The 24,286-nt window shown below is 35.1% G+C and overlaps 1 protein-coding gene across 1 annotated transcript in view; it reads right to left on the bottom strand.

Annotated features, from left to right (window-relative positions):
- Positions 1–532: 532 nt before the first annotated feature.
- LOC141300237 (mitogen-activated protein kinase kinase kinase 3-like) overlaps positions 533–24,286 on the bottom strand; it is a 76,857-nt gene continuing 53,103 nt past the window's right edge. The window contains exons 5-12 of the mRNA XM_073830563.1: positions 21,635–21,672; positions 14,375–14,474; positions 12,667–12,783; positions 11,754–11,868; positions 6,867–7,000; positions 6,154–6,227; positions 628–689; positions 533–546 (exon numbers count right to left, since the gene is read on the bottom strand). Of these exons, the coding sequence (XP_073686664.1) occupies positions 533–546; positions 628–689; positions 6,154–6,227; positions 6,867–7,000; positions 11,754–11,868; positions 12,667–12,783; positions 14,375–14,474; positions 21,635–21,672 (654 nt within the window). The remainder of the gene's footprint in view (positions 547–627; positions 690–6,153; positions 6,228–6,866; positions 7,001–11,753; positions 11,869–12,666; positions 12,784–14,374; positions 14,475–21,634; positions 21,673–24,286) is intronic.

A 24,286-nucleotide genomic window follows, 5' to 3' on the forward strand; every position in this document is an offset into this window, starting at 1 on the left:
CCAAAAAATTAACAAAAATGTGGAATGAAGTAAAATGTTTGATAATTAAAAAAATTAAAAATAATCTATTCAATAAAGAAAAAATAATAAAACAATACAATTATAAAAACACATCTAATTAAAATGCAATATTCGTAAGTACAAACTACTATTATATATATATATTTTAATCGAACACAGAAAATATTAACACAAATAAATCAAAATAAAATACACAAAATCAATGACACAGAAATCAATGACTAAAATCAATTTTGCCTCAAATCTCCCATGCGCTTCAAAAACGAAGTCCTGTACAGGCCACCAAAATCAGTCACTAATGAGGTTCCACTTCTGTTAAGACGCTCCCTTAGAAGACACCTGCCTATCTAGGCAGTAAACATCAAAACAGCTCACTATGTTTGGGAACAGAGGTACAATCACAGCCACCTTCAACAGGACTGCAAATATACAGTCTTGTTTTGACGTGACGCCCCATTAGCAACACAGAGTGACCACAGTCAACAGCTCAAAGGAAGCACCTTTGCCCCTGTCATAGAGAACCAGCTGTATAATGGAGCAGAGACCATTAAAACAAGCCCACAGCTCTGACACAAATCCATATTCACTTGCACATGCCAATCTCACCTTTGTATTCATAGTTGAGGTTCAGGTAATTGTTGTCCCGGTTGTTCTGGGAGAATGGCGGGCTGTGGAAACACAAAGAGAGAAGGAGGAGAGATGATGGGTTATTTTTTGCTTGTTACTTCCCTTGTGTGCAGTGCTGAGGTTGGGCAGCACCGTCTGCCTGGCCTACATTCCTGCACGGCACAGTCCCCCACGTGCCAATGTGACCGCCTGCCACCTGTCGTTACATTCAGGATGGAGACTTGAGATTTTCTTTACCTGATACCTGACCCGAGATACTAACGTCTGACCATTCATTAGAGTTTTGTAAACGTTTGAATAGCGCGAAAGCGTCAGTTAAATGTGGACAATGCGGTGAGCCCAAAAAGTGATATGCAGGCCAGCATCTAAAACGCTCAAAATAAAATAAAATAATTCAAACAAATAATGCTACATTTTCACTTTATATGCCATTGTGCTTTTATGTGGTGGTCACATTTGAAGTACAGTTGAGGTCAAAAGTTTACACACACCTGCAGAATCTGCAAAATGTTAATTATTTTATTTAGTGCTGACCTGAATAAGATATTTCACATAAAAGACGTTTACATATAGTCCACAAAAGAAAATAATAGCTACCTTTATAAAAAAAAAAGACCCTGTTCAAAAGTTTACATACACTTGATTCCTAATACTGTGTTGTTACCTAAATGATCCACAGCTGTGTTTTTGTTTAGTGATAGTTGTTCATGATGTTTTTTTTAGCATTTTAACCCTTTCCAACAAAGACTGTATGATTTTGAGATGCATCTTTTCACACTGAGGACAACTGAGGGACTCATGCAACTATTACAGAAGGTTCAAATGCTCACTGATGCTTCAGAAGGAAACACGATGCATTAAGAGCCGGGGGTGAAAACTTTTTGAATTTGAAAATCAGGGTAAATTTAACTTCTTTATCTTGTGGTAAACATGTAAGTATCTTCTGTAGCTTCTGAAGGGCAGTACTAAATTAGCAGAAAATATGATATTTAGGCAAAATAAGAAAAATGTAAACAGCTTCATTCCTTTCAAAAGTTTTCACCCCCGGCTCGTGATGCATCGTGTTTCGTTCTGCAGCATCAGTGAGTGTTTGAACCTTCTGTAATAGTTGCATATGAGTCCCTCAATTGTGTTCAGTGTGAAGAGATGGATCTCAAAATCACGTAGTCTTTGTTGGAAAGGGTTCAAATACACAAAAATGTTGATAAACCAAAAAATTTGTGGGACCCGAAGGATTTTTCTGAAGAACTGCGGGCAGTTTAACTGTTCAGAACAAACAAAGGACTCATGAACAACTATCACTAAACAAACAAACAAAACACCGCTGTGGATCATTCAGGTAACAACACAGTATTAAGAATCAAATGTATGTAAACTTTTGAACAACTTTTGAACATTTTTAACTATTATTTTCTCTTGTAGACTATATGTGAACGCCTTTTATGTGAAATATCTTATTCAGGTCATTACTAAATAAAAAATAACATGCATTTTGTATCCCTCTTATTTTGGTAAAATAATTAACATTTCGCAGAGTTAGAGTCACTAAGATTGTACAATTTTTTTAGTAATCAGTTATTCCGTGTGAAAGTGAGAGCAAAGTGAGAGCAAAGAGACTTATTTCAGAACTGAAGTTTGAATTCTTTAAAAATTATACTGATAATAAACTGAAACAAAATAAATTGAATTTCTGCTATCTGTAGTTAAATTTTATATGCTTTTACATCCGCTCTCCCAAATTCCTTTATGTCATTTTTTTAAATGCCATTTAGTTTGAGATTTCATTTAATTAAATTGCACAACAAAGCATAAAATTCCTTTCATAAAAAAGTACATTCTTGTGTTCTCGAGTTCTCAGTAATGCCTCAATTACTGTTACGCAGAAAACAGATTCAGAAACAGATTAATCATACTTTCCAGGCAAACAAATGACTAAATGCAATCTGCCATCACTCGCTCAGCTGTGGGTAGTTAGACAGCAAAGGTTATTTTTTGTTTAAATCAATGCGAGCTGTAGCTGGCATTGATTCACAAAACAAAGAGGCTCTAGAACACGAGGACGATGCACAAAAATGACACTGATCCCGCCTTTGCCAATCAAGACGTGCGACTAGACATAAATCAGCAAAGCGCAACCCTTTTTTATGCGAATAATATGCATTTCAGTGTGAAACAGGATAATCAACAAGAAAGAAATGACAAAAAGAACTTGATTTTATCTGTTTAAAGGGGCAGAGTTGGATAACTTTTTGTTTTCTTGGGGACAAAAAGTATTCTCATAGCTTCATAACATTACGGTTGAACCACTGATGCCACATGGACTATTTTAATGATGTCCTTACTACCTTTCTGGGCCTTGAACGTGTCAGTTAGAAAGTTAGAAAGTTCTTGGATTTCATCAAAAATATCTTCATTTGTGTTCTGAGGATGAACAAAGGGTGATTAATTAATGACAGAATTTGCATTTTTGGCTGAACTATTCCTTTAAGATTTGACTCTAGGCAACGGCAACAACAAAAAAGTCATGAGTTAATGTGCTGAGAGACATAAAGTGATTGTTATTGCCCCGACCCTGTTATCCCTGTCTGACGGTGACGTCAGTACGGAGCGGGGGGATCGGCGAGACCCCGGATAATGGGCACACACACACCCGTATGAGGGGAAAAATTTCCATGCACTTGTTTCCTGCCATTGTTCTGAGGGCTAAAAGCCAGATAAGGCTCGTGCAGGTAGCATGGTTTTCCTTTCTCTTTCCCTCACTCACTCTCTCTCTCTCTTTCTCACTTTCCTGTCTTTCATTCGCACTCTTTCTTTCTTTCACACTGCATTATTGACTGGCTCTTTTTATAACAATAGCACACAGGCAACAGAAAGCAGAATAGATTGGTGAGATCAGCCCACTCTCTCTCTCTTTTAGTCTCATTCGTTCACTGAGCAGAGCAGAGCAGAGGTGGCGAGCGATAGCAGTGGAATCCAGGCGTCCAGATAAGCAAGCTGTCGCCATGGTGACATCAAGAGCTTCCTGGTTGGCCTTTGTGACGACCTGATTCCATTTCCTCTCTGGGCAGCTGCTACGTTTATCAGATATCCTTAGCCGTAATTATTATAATATACTCATTAAAGGTGAAGTGAGTAATTGTCGGAACATTAAAGAAACATTCTTTTATTTAAATGCAGAGACTATTTAGAACTATTTAAAAAGTTTTAGTTTGATTTCATCTAGTAGTGATAATACTAAATGACATTTCAGTAACATGACTTTTGTATTTCTGCTGCTTTTAAAACAACGCCTGACAACTAGTCGAACAGTAAGGCTATTTTTTTATTGTTTTGTTTAGTTTTGATATTTTTAGTAGCTAAATACTGAAAAAGTTACACTACCAGTCAAAAGTTTTTAAACAGTAAAATTCTTTGTTTTTTTAGAGAAGTCTCTTCTGCTTATCAAGCCTGCATTTATTTGATCCAAAGTACAGCAAAAACAGTAACATTTTGAAATATTTTTACTATTTAAAAACATTTTAAAATGTTTTCTATTTGAATATATTTTAAAATGTAATTTATTTCTTTGATTTAAAAGCTGAATTTTTAGCGTCACATGATCCATCAGAAATTCTAATATTCTGATTTGCTGCTCAAAAAACATTTATTATTATTATTACTATGTTGTAAACAGCTGAGTAGATTTTTTCTCATTTACTTGATGAATAGAAAGTTCATTTTGTAACATTACAAATGTCTTTATCATGATTTTTGATTACTTTAAAGCATCCTTGCTAAATAAAAGTATTAATTTTTATACCCCCCCCCTCCCCAAAAAAAATCAAAATAAATAAATAAATTATACTGACTCCAAGCTTTTGAATGCTATAGTGTATAATGTTACAAAAGCTTTATATTTTACATAAATGCGGATCTTTGGATCTTTCTTTTTATCAAAGAATCCTAAAAAAAATTTACTCGGCTGTCTTAAATATTGCTAAATAATAATAATATTCATAATAATAATAATTAATGCTTCTTGAACAACAAATCAGCATATTACAATGATTTCTGAAGGATCATGTGACACTGAAGAGCGGAGTAATGATGCTGAAAATAATAATAAAAATAAATAAAATTTAGAAAAACCAGCACTAAACTAAAATACATTTTCATGACTCCGATAAGCTAAACTGAAATAAAAATCCAAAATAATTTTTAAGTTTTAGCAATTTTTTTATGTGCTTTTGTTGTAGTTTTTTATATTTCTTTGTAGCTTTAACTTATTTTTGTTTCTGTTTTAGTCATTTTAGTATTTCAGTTTATTATACTACAGAATTTTTTAATTTAGGATCTTTTTTAATTTAGGATCTTTTTTAATTTAGGATTTAGGAGCAGTTATTTTAAATAGTAAAAATATTTCAGAACTGTATTGTTTTTTCTGTACTTTGGATCAAATAAATGCAGGATTGGTGAACAGAAGAGACTTCTTAAAAGAGACTTCTTAAAAAACATTAAAAATCTTACTGTTCAAAAACTTTTGACTCGTAGTGTAAATAACAATAAAACATAAAACAATAACATTTTCATGACTCCAATAAGCTAAGCTGAAATAAAAATCCAAATAACTAATTTCTGTTTAGTATTATAAACACAACATTTTATATTTTACAATATTTCATAACATTATTTTATTAATGGCACCAGAAAACACGCGACATTTAAATTTGCCAATTAAATGATATCAGTTTGCACACTAACTTAGGAAGAAAAATATTTTAGTATTATTTATAGTCTACAATACTGTTTAATCATATTTTAATTACATTTTTCAATTTTTATTTAATTTTTTGTTTAAGTTTTAGTAATTTTGTTATTTGCTTTTGGCATTTTTATAAGTTGTTGATTTTTTATATTTCTTTATAACTAACTTATTTTTTATGTCTGTTGTACTCATTTTAGTATTTCAGTTTATTATACTATGGAATTTTTAATATTCATATTTTATTTCAGCTTTATTTCAATTAATGATTCAGATAATTATTTTTAATCTTAGATTTAGTTTCTACTTAATAACAACAACACTGTCTGGCAGTAAAAAATGTTTTGCTTAAAACATTAAAAAAACAAGAAAATAGGAAAAGACAAAAAATAAAATACAAAAAAAATCAACAAAAGGAATTGGAAAAAAAAAAAAAAATCATCCCATCACTCTAGCCATTCATTCACAGACAGATTTAAGATGTTTCAAGTTAATGAAAATTAAACTTTCCAAACCAACGCATTTTCTGTTTCAATCTGCAGTGTACCGTCTAACTGTTTCTGAAACGTGCCACCGCATTACTGCAAGTATCGCTGGCTCTTGTATGATAAATTACTTGTGATATGTCTCATTTGTGAGTCACTTTGGATTAAAGCATCTGCAGAATGTAAATACCAGGCTTCCTTAAAACCCAATTAGCAGGCTGGTCTTTTGAAAAAACATCCCTAATACACACAAGTTCATAAAAAAAGTGTTTGGCCCACCTGTCCAGTGCTTGGTCCAGTGACTGACAGCTGCTGGAAAGCGACCCATTCGCACTGCCGAACGGCTCCATAATCTACAGGCAAAAAATAAATGACATCATTTCATAGCATTACATTTTTCATTATAGTTTGTGCATCTGAACCTTAGCCCTCAACAAGACTGACGTAAGATTTTCCATGAGCCAATGCCCATAATATGTCCGAGCTTCCTTTTGCCCAGACTGTTATAAAGTGCACAGAACAGTGACATCTTGAACACTTTATATAAGTCAAAGTACAGGGCAAAAGAACATGAGAGACCATAAAAACTCAGTATTGTTTCTTTTCACTGGACTTTTCACATTTTGTTCACCCAGGATGTTTATTATTATTTAGATTATTAAATTAAACAATTGAAGAAATTGTTGAATAAAGTCACAAAAAGTATTCTCGTTGCTTCATAAAATTAAGGTTTAACCACTGATGTAACATGGACTATTTTATCGATGTCCTTGCGACCTCAAGGTAGTAAGCTCTCTGATTTAATCAAAAATACCTTATTCGTGTTCAGAAGATGAACGAAGATCTTACAGGTTTGGAACAACATGAGGGTGAGCAGTTAATGACAGAATTTTCCTTTCTGGGTGAACTATTTCTATTTCTGGGTGAAAAATGGGAATCATTGCTGAAAGTCTTCATGTAACTTTAATCTACAGCTCCAAACTAACGCTTACATTGGAGTCGAGTGTTTCTGGGATGAACTCTCCTTCACTGTGGATGCTGGTGTAGGACCCCTGCCGAGCGATCTGCTGTTGTTCTTCTGGTACGCTGCCCGGAGGGGGTGAGGTGCGGCCCGTGTTCAGAGATCCTGCAGACAGACGGAGTGAGGTTAGCGTGACACATCACGCAGTCTGATGCAAAAAAAAAAGTCTACTAAGCAACTAATAACAGAGGGCAGGATGCCAGAAACAAAAAGAAGTCGAGCAGACTGATGTGAATAATGACTGGGATGGAAGCGTGGTGTGAGTGACAGGTACATGTGAGCAGAATGTGAGAGGAAAAGACAAAACAGAGCTGATAGAGAGAATTGAAGACAGTGCTAATGGAGGATGAATACAGAGTGAGGAGTTTAATGAAAAAGAAAGGCAATAACAAATATAGCTGCAAGCAGCGATTACCTGGGTTCAAGCGCTTTAAGGCATTTAAGCACATTTTGAAACATTATTTAGTAAGACTGTAACCACCTCAATTAAGTTTTTGGCAAATCCAGGTAATTTACCGTCAAAAAAGGATGTTTTTTAACGTTTATGACTGCTATATCGCCAGCTGTGGTCTGATCTCCTTAAACCTTTGCATGCTTGTTTAGAATTACCTGTCGCATGTGCTCACCAGGTTTTGGAACATTTTGAGGTAAAATTTGGAAGGCCATAATTTTAGGTAAATTTGGACAGGCCCCTTTTCTAAACGACCCTGTTATAGCTTTCCAAAGGGTACATTTAAAATCTATTGATAATTATTGACCTAGAGAGTTCAGAAAATTGTACTACAGTGTTTTTTTTTTTTTTTTCAAATTGAGCAAAAAACCTAGGACTAGTTTGCAAAAGTAGTTTTTTACATCTTCTCAAAATCATTTAACAAACGGTTTGACTGGCAGCAGTGGTTCTAGAGGCAAAGTTCAGTCCAGAATGAGGAATTCTATTTTATGATTTGAATATCACGTGTATGTGTTAAAAAACACGCTTGGATGTGCAATGAAAACTGTGATATTGCCCCCTTAGTGGCTGATTTCTTTCAAATTTTTCACAGACCTTTACGGTTGTGAGTCAAACAGGCAGAGTTTCGTTCTGATCGGCCTCCGTTAACCTTGTCTAATAGGTGCTCAAATTTCATCGGCCAATGGCGTCCATGTTTTCTTGAGATACGCAAATGTCCTTATAGACACTCGTGGCACTTTGGACCAAGACCATGCTTAGTGATTTTCATTTTGATGAGACAAATGATTTTAACCTTATTTTCATAATTATTGACCTAGAGGGTCCAGAGAATTGTACTGCAGTGTTTTTTTTTTTTCCAGATTGAGCATAGAACCTAAGACTAGTATTCAAAAGTAGTATGAATGTAGAAAGTAGAGTTCTCCAGAATGAGGAGTTCTGTCATATGATATGAATATCGTGTGTATGTGTGAAAAACTACGCAATGCACAATCATTTACGCCCTTCAAAAAATTTAATATCGCCCTCAGTGGCCGATTTCTTTCAAATTTCTCACAGACCTTTGGGGCCATGAGTCAAACAGACCATGTTTCGTTCCGATCGGCCTCTGTTAACCTTGTCTAATAGGTGCTCAAACTTCATTGGCCAATGGCGGACATGTTTTTTGAGATACGCAAATGTCCTTATAGACATTTGTGGCACTTTGGACCAAGACCATGCCAAGTGATTTTCATGTTGATAGGACAAATTATTTTAACATTATTTTCATAATTATTGACCTAGAGAGGGCAGAGAATTGTACTACAGTGTTTTTTCCAGATTGAGCAAAGAACCTAAGACTAGTACGCAAAAGTAGTTTTGTTTTTTTACATTTTCTCAATCATTTAACAAACGATTTGATTGACAGCAGTGGTTCTAGAGGCAAAGTTGTCGAAAATGAGTTTTGTCACATGATATGAATATTACATGTATGTGTGAAAAACCACGCAATGCACAATCGTTTACTCCCTTACAAAAATGTGATATCGCCCTCAGAGGCCGATTTCTTTCAAATTTCTCACAGACCTTTAGGGCCGTGAGTCAAAGGACGAGTTTCGCTCCGATTTGCCTCTGTTAACCTTGTCTAATAGGTGCTCAAACTTCATTGGCCAATGCGGACATGTTTTTTTAGATACGCAAATGTCTTGTGGCACATTGGACCAAGACAGTTTTCAGCGATTTTCATGTTAATAGGACAAATGGTTGTGTAGGCATAGCTATTTTTATGATTTTTTCCTCTTTTAGCCAGGTCTTTTGGCCAAGCTTCGCGATTTTTGTCCTGTGACCTAAGATTGAGCTCTTACACAAGTGTTCAGAGTTTGGCCAAGAAATCTCATTCTGCATTTTGGCATTTGGCCCTTTGCGATGATGAGTCGAAAGTAAATTATTGATATTCACTCTCCAGAAAATCTTGCTGCACTGGTTTGGCTCAGATCAGACGAAAAACCCAAGACTAGTTTGCAAAAGTAGTTAAAAAAAAAAAAATCCGAAATAACTTAAAATTTCGCCAGGGTTATGATCGAATCTGAGGCATGCATTTTGTAACAAGGATTCCAATGACATAAGACACTTGAGTCTGCGATTGACGGTTTAGAAGTTATGAGCGACTTTGTATTTTTGTTCGCTGTAGCGCCTCTGTCAGGCCGACTGGGATGAGCCTTGGTGACGTTGTTGGAGGTATGAGTACTACCATTCCTCAAAGTTTCAAGTCTCTACGACTTTCGGTTTGGTCTGCATGATCAGTTTTACATGGAGATTGCTGATCCTTGGCCATTCTGACAATTACAATAGGGTTTCAGCGTTACACACTTGAACCCTTAATTATAAGAGCAAGGATGGGGACTATCGCTCTCATTTCTATATCCATTTACATTTTCTTTTACCTGTATATGACTGCATAACATCATACAAACCCACTGCAAAACATCACACAAAACTGCTATGTATGTATGCAGTGCACAAGCATTTCTCCTTCACCCCATTATAATGACAAATGCTGACTGCTCTGACATACTGAAATCTGTAAAAATACATCCTTGACATTCAGCCAGCAAAAACCTACAACTGCCATCATTCAGTATGCAACGGGAAGCGAGCTATCTCCTCTCTCTCGTCTCGTCCTCAGGTGTGAAAACAAAGCGATGGTGCCAAACAACAGAAAAAAATGTGAGATGGTGAGAAAGCGAGTGCGTCACTGAGCTCTCTATCTCTGAAAAATGCTTCGCTATATTTGGAGATGACACTCGTTCTTGTTTTGTATAGTATTCATGTTATAAACTGTACTTCTATCACTGTTTATAAGCTGCTGAATGATGTGTTAATGACGCGATTATACCTACATCTAATTAATATTACCTGATGAAAACCATGCTGCCAGATTTAAAACACTTAACATATGAAACTGAAAGCAACAAACATGTTTTATGTCACTGCTGTTCAGTCACTGGTGGTGTATGAATACGAATTCACTGATACGAATTATGCTGACAGAGCAAAAAGCTTTGAGAGATGCCTTTTCAAACATTACAAACTCGTTCCACTAGTTTTTGCTCAACCATCTTAAACTGACAATTAAATGACAAAATGTGGCTCCTAACAAAGCCTGAATTAAACTCGAGACAGCCTTGATTGTCCTCAAGGTGTCCTAAAATCTACATCAGTCAAATATGACTTCTGACAGACTTCTGTCATCAGTTTTCTGCAAGAATTTGCATAAACGTACATTTCATAGACTGCAGAAACGCAGAAGGACTTGTGGAATCCAGTCATAAAAATAGAAATATAATGCAGAATCTCATGGATTTGCCAAATTTTGGATGAATATATCAAAAGTAGGTGAGTACACTTAAATCAAAACACAATATAACCTAGTGTCTGTAAAATTAAGCTGCCAAAAACACTATTTAAAAACAAATCATTTTTACTACTACGTTTAATACACACATACTGAAGCACTCGATGCTCACTGTGTTTTTAGTCTCTGCCGCCTCAAAATAAGAGTCATGAACATAAACAATCTCTAGAACTGCTTTGAGAGTCACCTTGTGAGCATTTTACCATTTCTTTTTGAGAAAATCTATCGTCATATCATATTCAAATCATATTAAAAAAAAAGGTCCTCACAGCAACCCGTCAAAATAAAAGGTTGGTTTAAATTGAATAAATTGTGACAGAAATATATTACTTAATGAAGTGATAGTACTAGATGAAAAAAGTTATTTTAAGTTAAAGTAAAATTATTTACCAGAATTTATTTACCAGAAAAATGTAAATACACAACACAGTATTTCTGGAATAAATAAATAAATATTTTTTTAAATAAAATGTATTAATTAAAATTTATTTTTTTAATTTAAGCATTTAAAGAGAGTCTATACAAATTAAAACGGACTAATTTCAGACTAATACTCCATTACTATGTTGAAGTATAAAGATATTTAGCGGTCTAGACCAGTACTAAATCCACCGGGAGGCACAAAAATACAAATGTAATGTCTCTGAAAAAGAGCATTCTACCTGATTGACATGTAAACAAGCACCTACAATGATATTCCAGAATGTTTATTCAAGTAAACTGTTTATTTAGTACGTGCATTTCAAGTGAACTGATTCCAACTAGTCAAATATTATGTAAATGCAGTCGCACAGGGAAGCGGTATCAAACCAATGATTTTAATCCACTCCTCTGCCATTCAAAACATCCTAAATTACTTTTCCAGGCTTTCTCTAACGTCACTGCGCTCTTTGATGCCATTCTCCAGGCTTGATAGAGAAAGTGCAAACAAAGCATATGATAAAGCCATTATATACTGCCGTTTTGACTGCTGTGTGTGTGTGTTAGGGGTGTGTGTGAGAGCCAGCGTGACGCACCTGTAGAGTGTTTGCGCACTCGTTCAGAGCCTTTGAGAACCGAGGCTTTGAGATCTCCCAGGGACCTGGATGACCTCATCTCGCTCTGCTTGTCTTGGCCGCTCACCTGAAGGAACTGTGGTGAAAAAGATATATATGAGAAATTCTGTGAAAACTATGAGTGAATTTAACTTATTTTGTCTTCTGGGGAACATATAATCATATTCTGTAGCTTCTGAAGGACAGTACTAAATAAAAAAAAATATGATATTTAGGCAAAAAAAGAAAAATGTGCACATCTTTTTTCTGTTCAAAAGTTTTCACCCCCGCTCTTAATGCATTGTGTTTCCTTCTGAGGCATCAGTGAACTTTTGAACCTTCTGTAATAGTTGCATATGAGTCCCTCAGTTGTCCTTAGTGTGAAAAGATGGATCTCAAAATCAAACAGTCATTGTTGGAAAAGGTTCAAATACACAAAAATGGGCATTTCTGAGGAACGGTGGACAGTTTAACCCCTCACGACAAACAAGTGTATGTAAACTTTTGAACAGGGTTAATTTATTTTTATAAATGTAACTATTATTTTCTCTTGTGGACTATATGTAAACATCCTTTATGTGAAATATCTTATTCAGGTCAGTACTTAAAAAAAACATGCATTTTTTATAATCCCTCTTATTTTGATCAAATAATTAACATTTTGCAGATTCTGCAAGGTGTATGTAAACTTTTGACTTCTATATATATATATTCTTTATTTTAACTGAATGATACAAAGGTCTTAAGAGTAAAGGATGTGTGGTTGTACTCTTGTGGTCTGAGAACTGGTTCATGCACGGGTTAGGGTTTCCTTTTGGGTTTAGATGTTGTTTTGGTTTTGGCTTTGGTTTGGGTTTAGTTTGGGTCGCTTTGCTTTGTTTTGGCTTGGACTCACTTGGTTGTTGGGAGGTGTTTTCAGAATCACTCGCAGTAGGTTGTTCATTCCAGAGCTGGAGTTCAATCCCTGAATTGCTCGGTCCAGATCCTCCTGACACTTCAGAGCCACCAACATCTAAGACCAGACATATCATTAATAATATTCAGAGTTTAAAAACGAGACATAAATGAAATGCACAGATACTTACTGCAAAGTACACATGCTAATCTGATTACAAGTAACTGAAAAGTAATTGATACAGAGTGTCAAAACCGACATCTTGAGACAAAGGTCAGGTAAAAAGCATAAAATTAATATAAATTAATATTAAATCTGTTCCCAGATTGCATTCTTTTATAATTTAACTAATTTTCATTACACTATCATTTGAAGGTTAGAATTTGTTAAATGTTTAGAAGTCATTTTTGCTCACCAAGTCTGCATTTATTTGATAAAAATACAGTAAAAATAGTAATATTGTGAAATGCAGTATCATTAAGATTTGACATACCTGTTTCCTATTTAGATTTTTTCCTATTTAGATGTCATTTATTTCCAGGTTTCAGTGTCACATGATTTTTCAGAAATCACTGATTTAATACTAAAGAAATATTTCTTAGTATCAATGTTGAAAACTGTTGTATTGCTTAATATTTTTATGGAACTATTGATGCATTTTTCTGGATTCTTTGATGAACAGAAAGTTTATAAGAACAGCATTTATGTGAAATAGAAATCTTTTGTAACATATTTTTGCTTACAGCCACATTCAATCAATTTAATTGCTGAGAAATATTATTAATTAAAAAAAATAAATGTAATAAAATAAATAAATAAAAATTAATTTAAAAAAGTAATTTATTTTTTATTAATTTTTTTTTTTTTTTTTTTTTTTACATATATTTACCATACTTACTCAAAATGTAAAAAAAAAATGGAAAACAGAAAATTATCTGTATTATTCGCGGACAAATTAGTGAATACATTTATCTTAAATTCACTGTAAATTTGTCATGGTCCTAAAATTGTATATAATAAAATGCAATTATAAGGAAAAACAGTTTTAAATTAATTACATTTATTTATTTATTTTTACAAAAAAAAATTCATATTTACTCAAAATTCACTAAACGGAAATTGGAAAAAAACTGAAAATTAGTGAATATATTGATCATAAATTCATTGTAAATTTGTTGTGATCCTAAAATTGTATATAATAAAATGGAATTATAATCAAAAATAATTTTTAAATTAATTAATATATTTATTAAAAAAATCTTTAGGAATACTTGCCATATTTACTCAACATTCACTAGACGGAAATTGGAAAAACTGAAAATTATCTGTATCATTCACTGACAAATTAGTAAATAAATTCATCATAAATGTATTGAGCTCCTAAAATTGTATATAATTAAATGCAATGATAAAAAAGAAAAATAGTTTTTAAATAATTTATTATTATTATTATTAATTTATTTTTTTTAATTTTTTTTTACAAATATTTACCATATTTACTCAAAATTCACTAACCAGTAATTGGAAAAACAGAAAATGATCTGTATTATGAAAAAATTGTGAATTTTGGAAGTGAAAAACATCAGTTTTTGGCTGATGCAGATAATCCCAAAATGACTAAATATGGGCCGATTTATTGTCCTGACTGATATATATTGACTTATTAATACGAAAAAATTACAAAAAGCTACTAGGATCAATGCAGCACCTCTTTATCAGTGTAGTACAGGTCCATTTGCTGGCCGAAGGCCTCTGTCACCTTCTGAAGCAGATCTTTGAACTTCAGCGGCCTTTGGAATGGAATGATTCTAAAACAAGAGAGGAAAAAGTCTGGTCAAACCAAAACAACTTTAAGACAGCTGCAAAATCTTTTTGTTAGTTACACTGTCCATACATAAGCGGTATGTAAACATGGCACTGTGGACGTGCATGATGGCACCCTTCCAATCACGGGACACATCCTGACACTAGAGGGTCATCGCCATAGCAACAGAGGTGATGAAGGACAGGTCAGTTGAACATCAGTTGAATCATTTATCAGCATACGGAAAAGGCGTCACCGCTGATGTGTGCGAGTATGTACTTCTACAACCATTTATGGTGTATTCACGCATGGGACAGACCACAAATGGTATGTCTGTTTATTAACCGAGCGTGACTATGTTTGGAGTGTGCGTCAACGTGTGGGGCGAGAGAAAAAAGGAACTGAGAGTGTAAATTGGTTTGTGTGTTTGCATGATGATAATAATGCAAGGCAAGCATGATGAGTTTGAATGCGCACAAGTGTGTGTTTGGCCTAATCAAGCGGAGCGGACCACTGTTTCAACACCGGGGCCCACATCACATCGCACACAAAGGCAGATGGAGCGCTTCCTGAGAGGAAAGTGGGAAAAAAAAAAGTGGAGCAACGCTGGAAGTAGCAGGAAGTATGTTTTCCCCTCCTCCAAAGAAGCCAAATTTTGCTGCAGTTCACTGCAGTTCATATCTATGACTTTTGAAGAAGCATGTGACTTTTATGTATTAAAGAATAGAAAAAAACTTCATTTATTTAACATAGAAATTTATTTGAGGTCATCCAAGATGTCTTTCATTCCAATGTCTTTCTTTCTTCAGTCGAAAAGAAATTAAGGTTTTTGAGAAAAACATGTAAGAATTGTCTCCATATAGTGGACTTCAATGGGGGTCAATGGGTTGAAGGTCCAAATTGCAGTTTCAGTGCAGCTTCAAAGGGCTCTACATGACCCCAGACGAAGAATAAGGGTTTTATCTTGCAAAATGATTGGTCATTTTCGAAAAAATAACTTTTACTTTACACTTCTTAACTTTTTCATCTGTGTACTTTGGTTCAAAAAGGTAGGCTAGGGCGAAAAGCCCATCTCAATTTCTCCTCCAACTTTAAAATTGTTTTACCTTTTTTGTAAAAGGCGTTTGACTTTCTTTGCACGCTCGCTTTGTAAATACTGGGTTGGTATTTCCACCTACATCACGCGTGACTACGTAATGTAATCAAAAGTTTAAATACACTTTATTCTTAATACTGTTGTTACATGAATGCTCCACATCTGTGTTTTTTTTTCATTAGTGATAGTTGTTCATGAGTCCCCTGTTTGTCCTGAACAGTTAAACTGTCCGCTGTTCTTCAGAAAAATCCTTCAGGTCACACAAATTTTGGGGTTTTTCAGCATTTTTTGTATTTGAACCCTTTCCAACAAAGACTGTATGATTTTGAGATCCATCTTTTCACACTGAGGACAACTGAGGGACTCATATGCAACTATTACAGAAGCTTCAAACACTCACTGATGCTCTGGAAGGAAAAACTATGCATTAAGAGCTGGGGTGAAAACTTTTGAACAGAATTAAGATGTGTACATTTTTCTTATTTTGCCTAAATATCATAATTGTTTTATTTAGTAATGCCCTTCAGAAGCCACAGAAGACACTATACTATGTTTCTCAGAAGGCAAATAAATTAAATTGATCCTGATCTTCAAATTCAAAAGTTTTCACCCCCATCTCTTAATGCATTGTGTTTCCTTTTGAAGCGTCAGTGACCGTTTGAACCCTCTGTAATAGTTGCATACGAGTCCTTCAGTTGTCCTCAGTATGAAAAGATAGATCTTAAATTCAGACAGTCAAGGGTTCAAATACACAAAAATGCTGAAAAAACAAAGAATTTGTGTGATCTGAAGGATTTCCTGAAAAACAGCGGACAGTTCAACTGATGAGGACAAACAAGGGACTCAAGAACAACTATCGCTAAACAAAAAACACAGCTGTGGATCATTTAGGTAACAACACAGTGTTAAGAATCAAGTGTATGTAAACTTTTGAACAGGGTCATTTTTATACACTCAACTATTATTATATTAATCCTTGTTTTTCCTTAATTTCCTTTGGACTGAAGAAAGACGACATGGGGGTGAGTAAATTATCAGTAAATTCTGCTTTCTGTATCTCCAACTTAATGACAGCTGGTTCTCTGAATCTAAAGACGTTTATGGGAAATAACAAAGCTAGGGTCATCTGTCATGGGTGAACTCAAGCTTTTATGCTGATATGAAATCAGCTGTATGTTGTTTAGCACTCAGATCTTCTGTAGCTGTAGCTTGGGTTTTGAGCGATGGCTGTGTTTACACTGGCCGATCAGTGAGATAGTGATGGAAGGAAAATCATAGCGGAAGACTGGAGAAATGGAGGATGTAGAGTACGAGATGATTTTCCTTCCTTGGCGCGCACAGATAAGCTCCTCGTTTTGGCCGCGTCTCTCCACGCTTGGCATGGCCTGCGGCGCTCTCCTCCTTCCTGTCTCGGTGTTGCAGCCGCTGCCAGAGGAAGACAGTTTTGACTGTGTCCAACTAGGCTGGTCGGTTAACTAATGCCTGTTCTGATGAGTTTTTTATTACTGTAGGCGCAAAAGTGTTGATTTATGATGTGCGCTGTGAGATATGGAATTGTACGCATACAAGTATAACGCATGTTACATTTTACGACTTTCTGATGTAATGCAATGAAAACAACGTTAATGGCACTGGGGAAAAAAACAGTGATGCTGCTATGTTGCTGTGGAAATAGACTGAATAGATTTGGCTGTTCATGCGCTGTTTGGTGTTGTGAAACAATAATATTGTAGTACTATATTATAGAAAGTATTATGGTTTAAAGTAGCTGTTTTTTTAATTTTAATATATTTTAAAATGCATTTTTTTCATTCCTATAATGCTTTCAGTGTCATTACTCCAGTCTTCGAAGTCACATGATCATTCAGAAATCATTGTAATATGCTGATTCGGTGCTCAAGAAACATTTCTTAATATTATCTTTGTTGAAAACGGTTGTGTTTCTTAATATTTTTGTGGAAACTGATGTTTTTTATGAATAAAAAGTTGAAAAGAACTGAATTTATGTGAAAAAAAAAAACTGTCACTTTTAACCGATTGGATTAGTCCTTACTTATTTAAAAGTATTAATAAAAAAAAAAAAAAAAAAACTTTCTGACTGTTCGACTTTTGAACAGTAGTGTTCTTATTAAACACTTCATTTTTTTAGCTGCACAGTGCAATTTGCATAGTGGAAAAAAACTGTTATGCATATTCATGAGAGTGGATGGAAGTCCCACCATCTGGCCAGGCTGGTTTATTAAGATTTACTGATATCATTGTTTACCCAAACAATAATATACAGACAGATTTTAATACTAATTTGTGTCTTATTTTTTTTTCTCTCTTAAAGAATAAATACTGTGCAAGGGGAGAGTCCTGGCCAGTTAAGGAAATGCCAAAATGTTAAGCTTCCTTAAAAACAAAGTCCATTTAAGGCAAGTCAGGGGGGCCGTGAGGGGGATGCTGGGGGTTTACGGAAAAACTTGAGAGAGAGAAAATAAACCTTTTTACCGTAACAAAAAAAAAAAGAAAAAGAAAAAAGCTTTGTATAAAAACCACAAACAGGATGTATTTGTAAGTGTTTATAAATATTCTCCAGATAATTTAATCAATTTGCTTGAAGGGATAGTTTTCCCATAATTGAAAATGACCCCATGATTTACTCACCCTCAAGCCATCCTTGGTGTATATGACTTTCTTCTTTCATACAAATGTAATCTGAGTTATATGTGACCCTGGACCACAAAACCAGTCATAACGTTAAATTTTACAAAACTTAGATATATACATCATATGAAAGCTCAATAAATAAGCTTTCTATTGGTGTATAGTTTGTTAGGATAGGACAATATTTAGCCGAGATACATCTATTTGAAAATCTGGAATCTAAGGGTGCAAAAAAATCAAAATACTGAGAAAATCACTTTTAAAGTTGTCCAAATTAAGTTCTTAACAATGCATATTACTAATCAAAAATTACATTTTGATAGGTTTACACTAGGAATTTTACCAAAAAATCTTAATGTAACATGATCTTTACTTAATTTCCTAATGATTTTTGACATAAAAGAAAAATCAATAATTTTGACCCATACTATGTATTTTTGGCTATTGCAACAAATATACCCCAGCGACTTAAGACTGGTTTTGTGGTCCAGGGTCACACATTAAAAAATGTCAAGGCTCTTCCAAGCTTTATAATAGCGGTGAACGGCTGTTGAGATTTTGAAGCGCAAAAAAATGCATCCATCCATCATAAAAAGTACTCCACGCGGCTCCGGAGGGTTAATAAAACCTTCTGAAGTAAATCAATGGGTTTGTGTAAAAAAAAAAAAAAAAAATCAATATTTAAAACTTTATTAACTGTAATCTCTAGCTTCCACTAACTGCCGTATGCGAGTCCATGAGAGATTGGCGTTCCAGCCAGTGACGTAGGATGTAGGCATAGCGTAAGCTCCAGTAATGCTGATGATACACTGGGCAACTTTTTGAGCAATGTTGCCGGGCAACTTTGGCAAATGTTGCCGTAAACGGGCAGCCAGGTGTGATACAGAACCCACAACAGATCTAAATTTTCCAGATAGAAATGCGTTACCCATTTTTAATGAGAAAGTGCCCAGGCAACATTGCTCAAAAAAAGTTGCCCGATAAAACTGCTCAAAAAGTTGCCCAGTGTATCATCAGCATAAGAGTGCGCTAGTCTTGCGAGAACCAAGTTTTGTTTACAGCAAAGGAAAACCTTTCCTCTCCTCTTGGCTTGTATCAAAATCCTCTGACATTTGTCTTTACAAATCCTCATTTTGCACTTCTAATTCATGACTGGTGTTTTGTTTTGCGTCACTTCTCACCGGAGCTTACTTCAACGTCTTACGTTGTCTGCTAAAATGCCATTTTCTCGTAAACGGGAAGCTAGAGATTATGGTTTATATAGTTTTAAAATATGGAAAATGCACTGATTCACATCAGAAGGTCTTTTTAACCCCATGGAGCTGTGTGGAGTACTTTTCATGATGAATGGATTCACTTTATTGGACTTCAAAATTGGAAGAGCCAGGATATTTTTTTAATGTAACTCTGATTGTATTCATCTCAAATATAAACATTCATATACATCTAGGATGGCTTACAGGAGAAGTTAATTTTAGAACAAAAATTTACAGATAATGTACTCACCCTCTTGTCATCAAGGATGTTACTGTCTTTCTTTCTTTAGTCGTAAAAAAATATATGTTTTTTGAGGAAAACATTTCAGAATTTTTCTCCATATAGTGGACTTCTATGGTTCCCCCGAGTTTGAACTTCCAAAATGCAGTTAAAATGCGGCTTCAAACGATCCTAAATGCGGTTGTAAACGATCCCAGCCGAGGAAGAAGGGTCTAGCGAAACGATTGGTTATTATTATTTTTTTATTACAATTTATATACTTTTTAACTCAAATGCTCGTCTTGTCTTGCTTCGCCTGAACTCTGTATTTTCCGGGTCAAGACAGTTAGGGTATGTCGATAAACACACATCTTATTCTCAACTTCAAAAATCATTTCAAAATCATCCTACATCGCTGTAGAAGTACCAACCCAGTGTTTGCAAAGAGAACAATCAAAAGGGAAAGATCAAACACCCTTAACAAAAAAGGTAAAACAATGATGTAGGACGATTTTGAAGTTGAGGGAGAAAATGAGATGAGTTTTTCGACATACCCTAACTGCCTTGAACTGGACAAAACAGAGTTCAGGCAGAGCAAGACAAGATGAGCATTTGAGGTTTAAAAGTATATAAATTGTAATCAAACAAAAAAAAATAGCTAGATAAGACCCTTCTTCCTCGGCTGGGATCATTTACAACTGCATTTGAGATCGTTTGAAGCCATATTTAAACTGCAATTTAGAAGTTCAAACTCGGGGCACCATAGAAGTCCACTGTATGGAGAAAAATCCTGAAATGTTTTCCTCAAAAAAACAATTTCTTTACAACTGAAGAAAGAAAGACATGAACATCTTGAATGACAAGGGGGTGAGTACATTATCTGTACATTTTTGTTCTGGAAGTGAACTTTTCCTTTAATGGGAAATAAATCATGAGGTAATTTTCATTTTTGAGTGAACTATCCCTTTAAGAAGTTTTAATGCAATTACAATTTTTGTATATCTTCTTGGAATCTTGGAAAATTTCTAGAGCAAAACGACGTGACATAAAAGCGAATGGCTATTCTGATTGAAGGTAGGGTGTCGTTTTCAATAGCCCACCCAATTACTTCCATCGACTTATCCACTAGTGGTCCGTCAGCTCTTCCTCATACATCTCTGCTTAAAGCCGAGGCAGAACAGAAGAGAGTTAAACACAAAGATTTTGTGCCACAGCAGCCAATTAGAGCTGTGAAAGCAGCACACCCGGCTGCCTGTCACCTCAAATGCAGCGTGTGACGCTGCGTCGACTTCCTGTGACATAACCCACCGAGGCATTTCACACAGACAACGGACCTCTGAGGATCTTTAAGACGAAAGTGTGACTTCTCTCAGGACGCATTATGGCTTTGCGGTACTGACTGACAATAACGTTAATTCACTTTCTTCTTCTAAACAAAGCTTTCTCAATGTCACAGATTATTCCTATGCAGAAACACTGGCTTGATATGCGGGAAAATACTGACTTTTTATGAGTACCTTAGTAAGACGTTAGGTTTGCTAAACCACATATGGATATACTTTGCAAAGACTCACGTGGTGGCATTTGGCAGTCTTGGGATGGGGAAAAAATGACATGTTCTGTGTGTGGGTGTATGGATGACCTACAGGACATTGAAAATTAATATTGGGTGTGCCACTGAGCTCAAACACTTGGCTTCACCTCCTCTTTCCCCTGCCTGCGTCTGCCAAACTGTACCAGAGTGTGTGTGAAACGCCGCATCGAAATGTCAAAATACTTTTATAGGAACGTTCCGGTTCTTTTGGGCAGCTTGGCATATTTTCCGTCCTTCGACGTGCCGAGAGATCTTAGAAATGGCGTAACGAGAGCTGGGATAAGACGAGAGGAATGCGATCAGGGACGGGATAGAGAGCTGCAGAAATAATGAGAACGTTCCGACTCACCGTTTCTCGCGTTCATGCTCCAGCTTCACCCGCAAATCCTGAGAGAAGAAAACAACAACATGAAATGAATTAATTCAGCGGATCAAATACACAAATGAATTCTGGCAATCTGCTCTTCTGTGCAAACTATAAGTAAAATCAGTACGGTGAACAAACAAGAAAACAGCATTCAGAAACATCACAGGAGATATATGGAGATAGAAACTTACATGTCTTTACTTTTATCTCATTGTGATCTTTTCTTGGTTGCTTAAAGGAATAGTTCACTAAAAAATGAAAATTCTGTCAATAATTACTCACCCTAATGCCGTTCCAAACCTGTAAGACCTTCCTTCATCTTCGGAACAGAAATTAAGATATTTTCGATGAAATCCAAGAGTTTTTTGAACTGACACGTTCAAGGCCCAAAAAGTTAGTAAGGACATCAATAAAATCAGTGGTTCAACCCGAAATTGTTGAATAAAGCTATTTTCTTTGCACACAAAAAGTATATTGCTTCATAAAATTAAGGTTGAAGCACAGATGTTACATGATCTATTTTACTGATGTTCTTACTACCTTTCTAGGCCTTAAACATGTCAGTTGCATTGCTGTCTATGCAGGGTTAGAAAGCCCTCGGATTTAATCAAAAATATCTTAATTGGTGTTCTAAAGATGAACGAAGGTCTTTTAATCTGCACTTGCTTTGCATTCAAAAACCATAAAATGTGACACAGAATAAATATTGTAAATAGTATGTTCCTGTGTCCTTGTATGTATCTTTCTTCCTGTCTGTCTGTCATCAGTGCTTTACAGTTTAGTTTATCCAGTTTTACAACTGCTGTCTAGCCGATCTGAAAGCATGTGTGGCATGTACATAATAACAGGATGAGGCTTCTCCTCTCGAGTGGGAGGTCAGGGTGAAACCTTGTGTATCATCAAATAATTTTGTAAACCATGTAATTGTCAATTTTATTATTTCACAATGAGTTTATACCTGAGGTAGAGAGAAAAAAGAAAACTCGAAGACTGAGAAAGAATAAATCATAATGGTGAATGTAATATAATAAGACAGTTACAATCATCACAGTTTCGCATATTAAAGGGATAGTTGACCCAAAAATGAAAATTCAGTCCTTAATTCCTTACCCTCATGTTGTTCCAAATCTGTAAGACCTTCGTTTATCAGGGAACACAAATGAAGATATTTTAGCTTTCTGACCCTGCATAGACAGCAGCACAACTGACACGTTCAAGGCCAAAAAAGGTAGTAAGGACATTGTTAAAATAGTCCATGTGACATCAGTGGTTCAACCGTAATTCTGAGAATACTTTTTGTGTGCAAAGAAAAAAAAAAAAAAACTTTATTCAACCATTTCTTCTCTTCTGTGTCAGTCTTTACTACCTTTCTTGGTCTTGAACGTGTCAGTTGCATTGCTGTCTATAGAGGATCAGAAAGCTGTCGGATTCCATCAAAAAAGTCTTAATTTGTGTTTCGAAGATGAAGGTCTTACAGGTTTAAATTGGTTTGGTTTAATGACAGAATTGTCATTTCTGGGTGAATTGGACCTTTAAAATGGGTTTATTACTAAATAGTTTTCAATTAAGTCAGTCAGAAATAATGCGTTTAAAGCAAAAGCGCAAACTACATTATAATTATTGGAAAATCTCAAAATTAAATATTTGAAAATATGAATTGTTTGTTAAAATTTTGTTAGAAAGTGAATCAATGACAGAGGTAGGCAGAGAGAGAAGTTTATTAAGAATATAAGTGTTATCTTTCTTTCAAATTTCTTACAGATCTTTAGAGGCATGAGTCAAACAGGCCCACCGTGTTTCAATCCGTTCGGCCTTAGTTAACTCGCATTTCTCAAGGGCGTAAACGATTGTATATTGCGCTATTTTTCGCACATACACGCAATATTTGTATCATATGATAGAACTCCTCATTCCAAACAACTTCTAAAATTTCCAGTACAATTCCCTGGACTCTCTAGGTCAATAATTATCAAAACAATGTTGAAATTTACCCTTTGGGAAGCTATAACGGGGTTGTTTAGAAAAGGGGCCTGTTCTAATTTACCCAAAAGCCTATAAATCCTAAAGGAAAACTCAAAACTTCACAAAACCTGCTGAGCACATGTGACAGGTGATTCTTAAACAAGTATTCAAAACATGTTTTAAAGAGATCAAACCACAGCTGGCACTATAACAGTCATAAATGTTAAAAACATAATATTTCTGTGGTAAATTACCTGGATTTAGCCCCAAATCCTTTTTTTAAATAATTAATTTAGGTGGTTACAGGCTTGCTAAATAATGTCTTTTTTCATGTGCTTAGCGGCTTGCAGCTATATTTCAGTGTTCTTTTCACACTGCAAGAGCGGAATAAAATAAAAAATGCTTGGTAAAATTGAAAGAGCTCTTGCAAAGTTTTTTTCTCATATATCAATGTCACATTAAAGTACCAAGCATGACAATATTTTACTGACAGATCCAAATACAGCATGACTGAAAACGTAACACCTAGTTGGTAGAAGTGCCAGATAATGATTTGTAGCACAACTTCTTGTCTATCTTGTTTGTCATTGGAAAAAAAGAAAAAAAAGAAAAACTGCCCCCGGTCTCCCCTACTGTTCTGAAATCAGCACTGCTCTGAATTTCACTGTTTGG

This window comes from Garra rufa, chromosome 24 (assembly GCF_049309525.1).
Source record: "Garra rufa chromosome 24, GarRuf1.0, whole genome shotgun sequence".
In the NCBI taxonomy this organism is placed as follows: domain Eukaryota; kingdom Metazoa; phylum Chordata; class Actinopteri; order Cypriniformes; family Cyprinidae; genus Garra; species Garra rufa.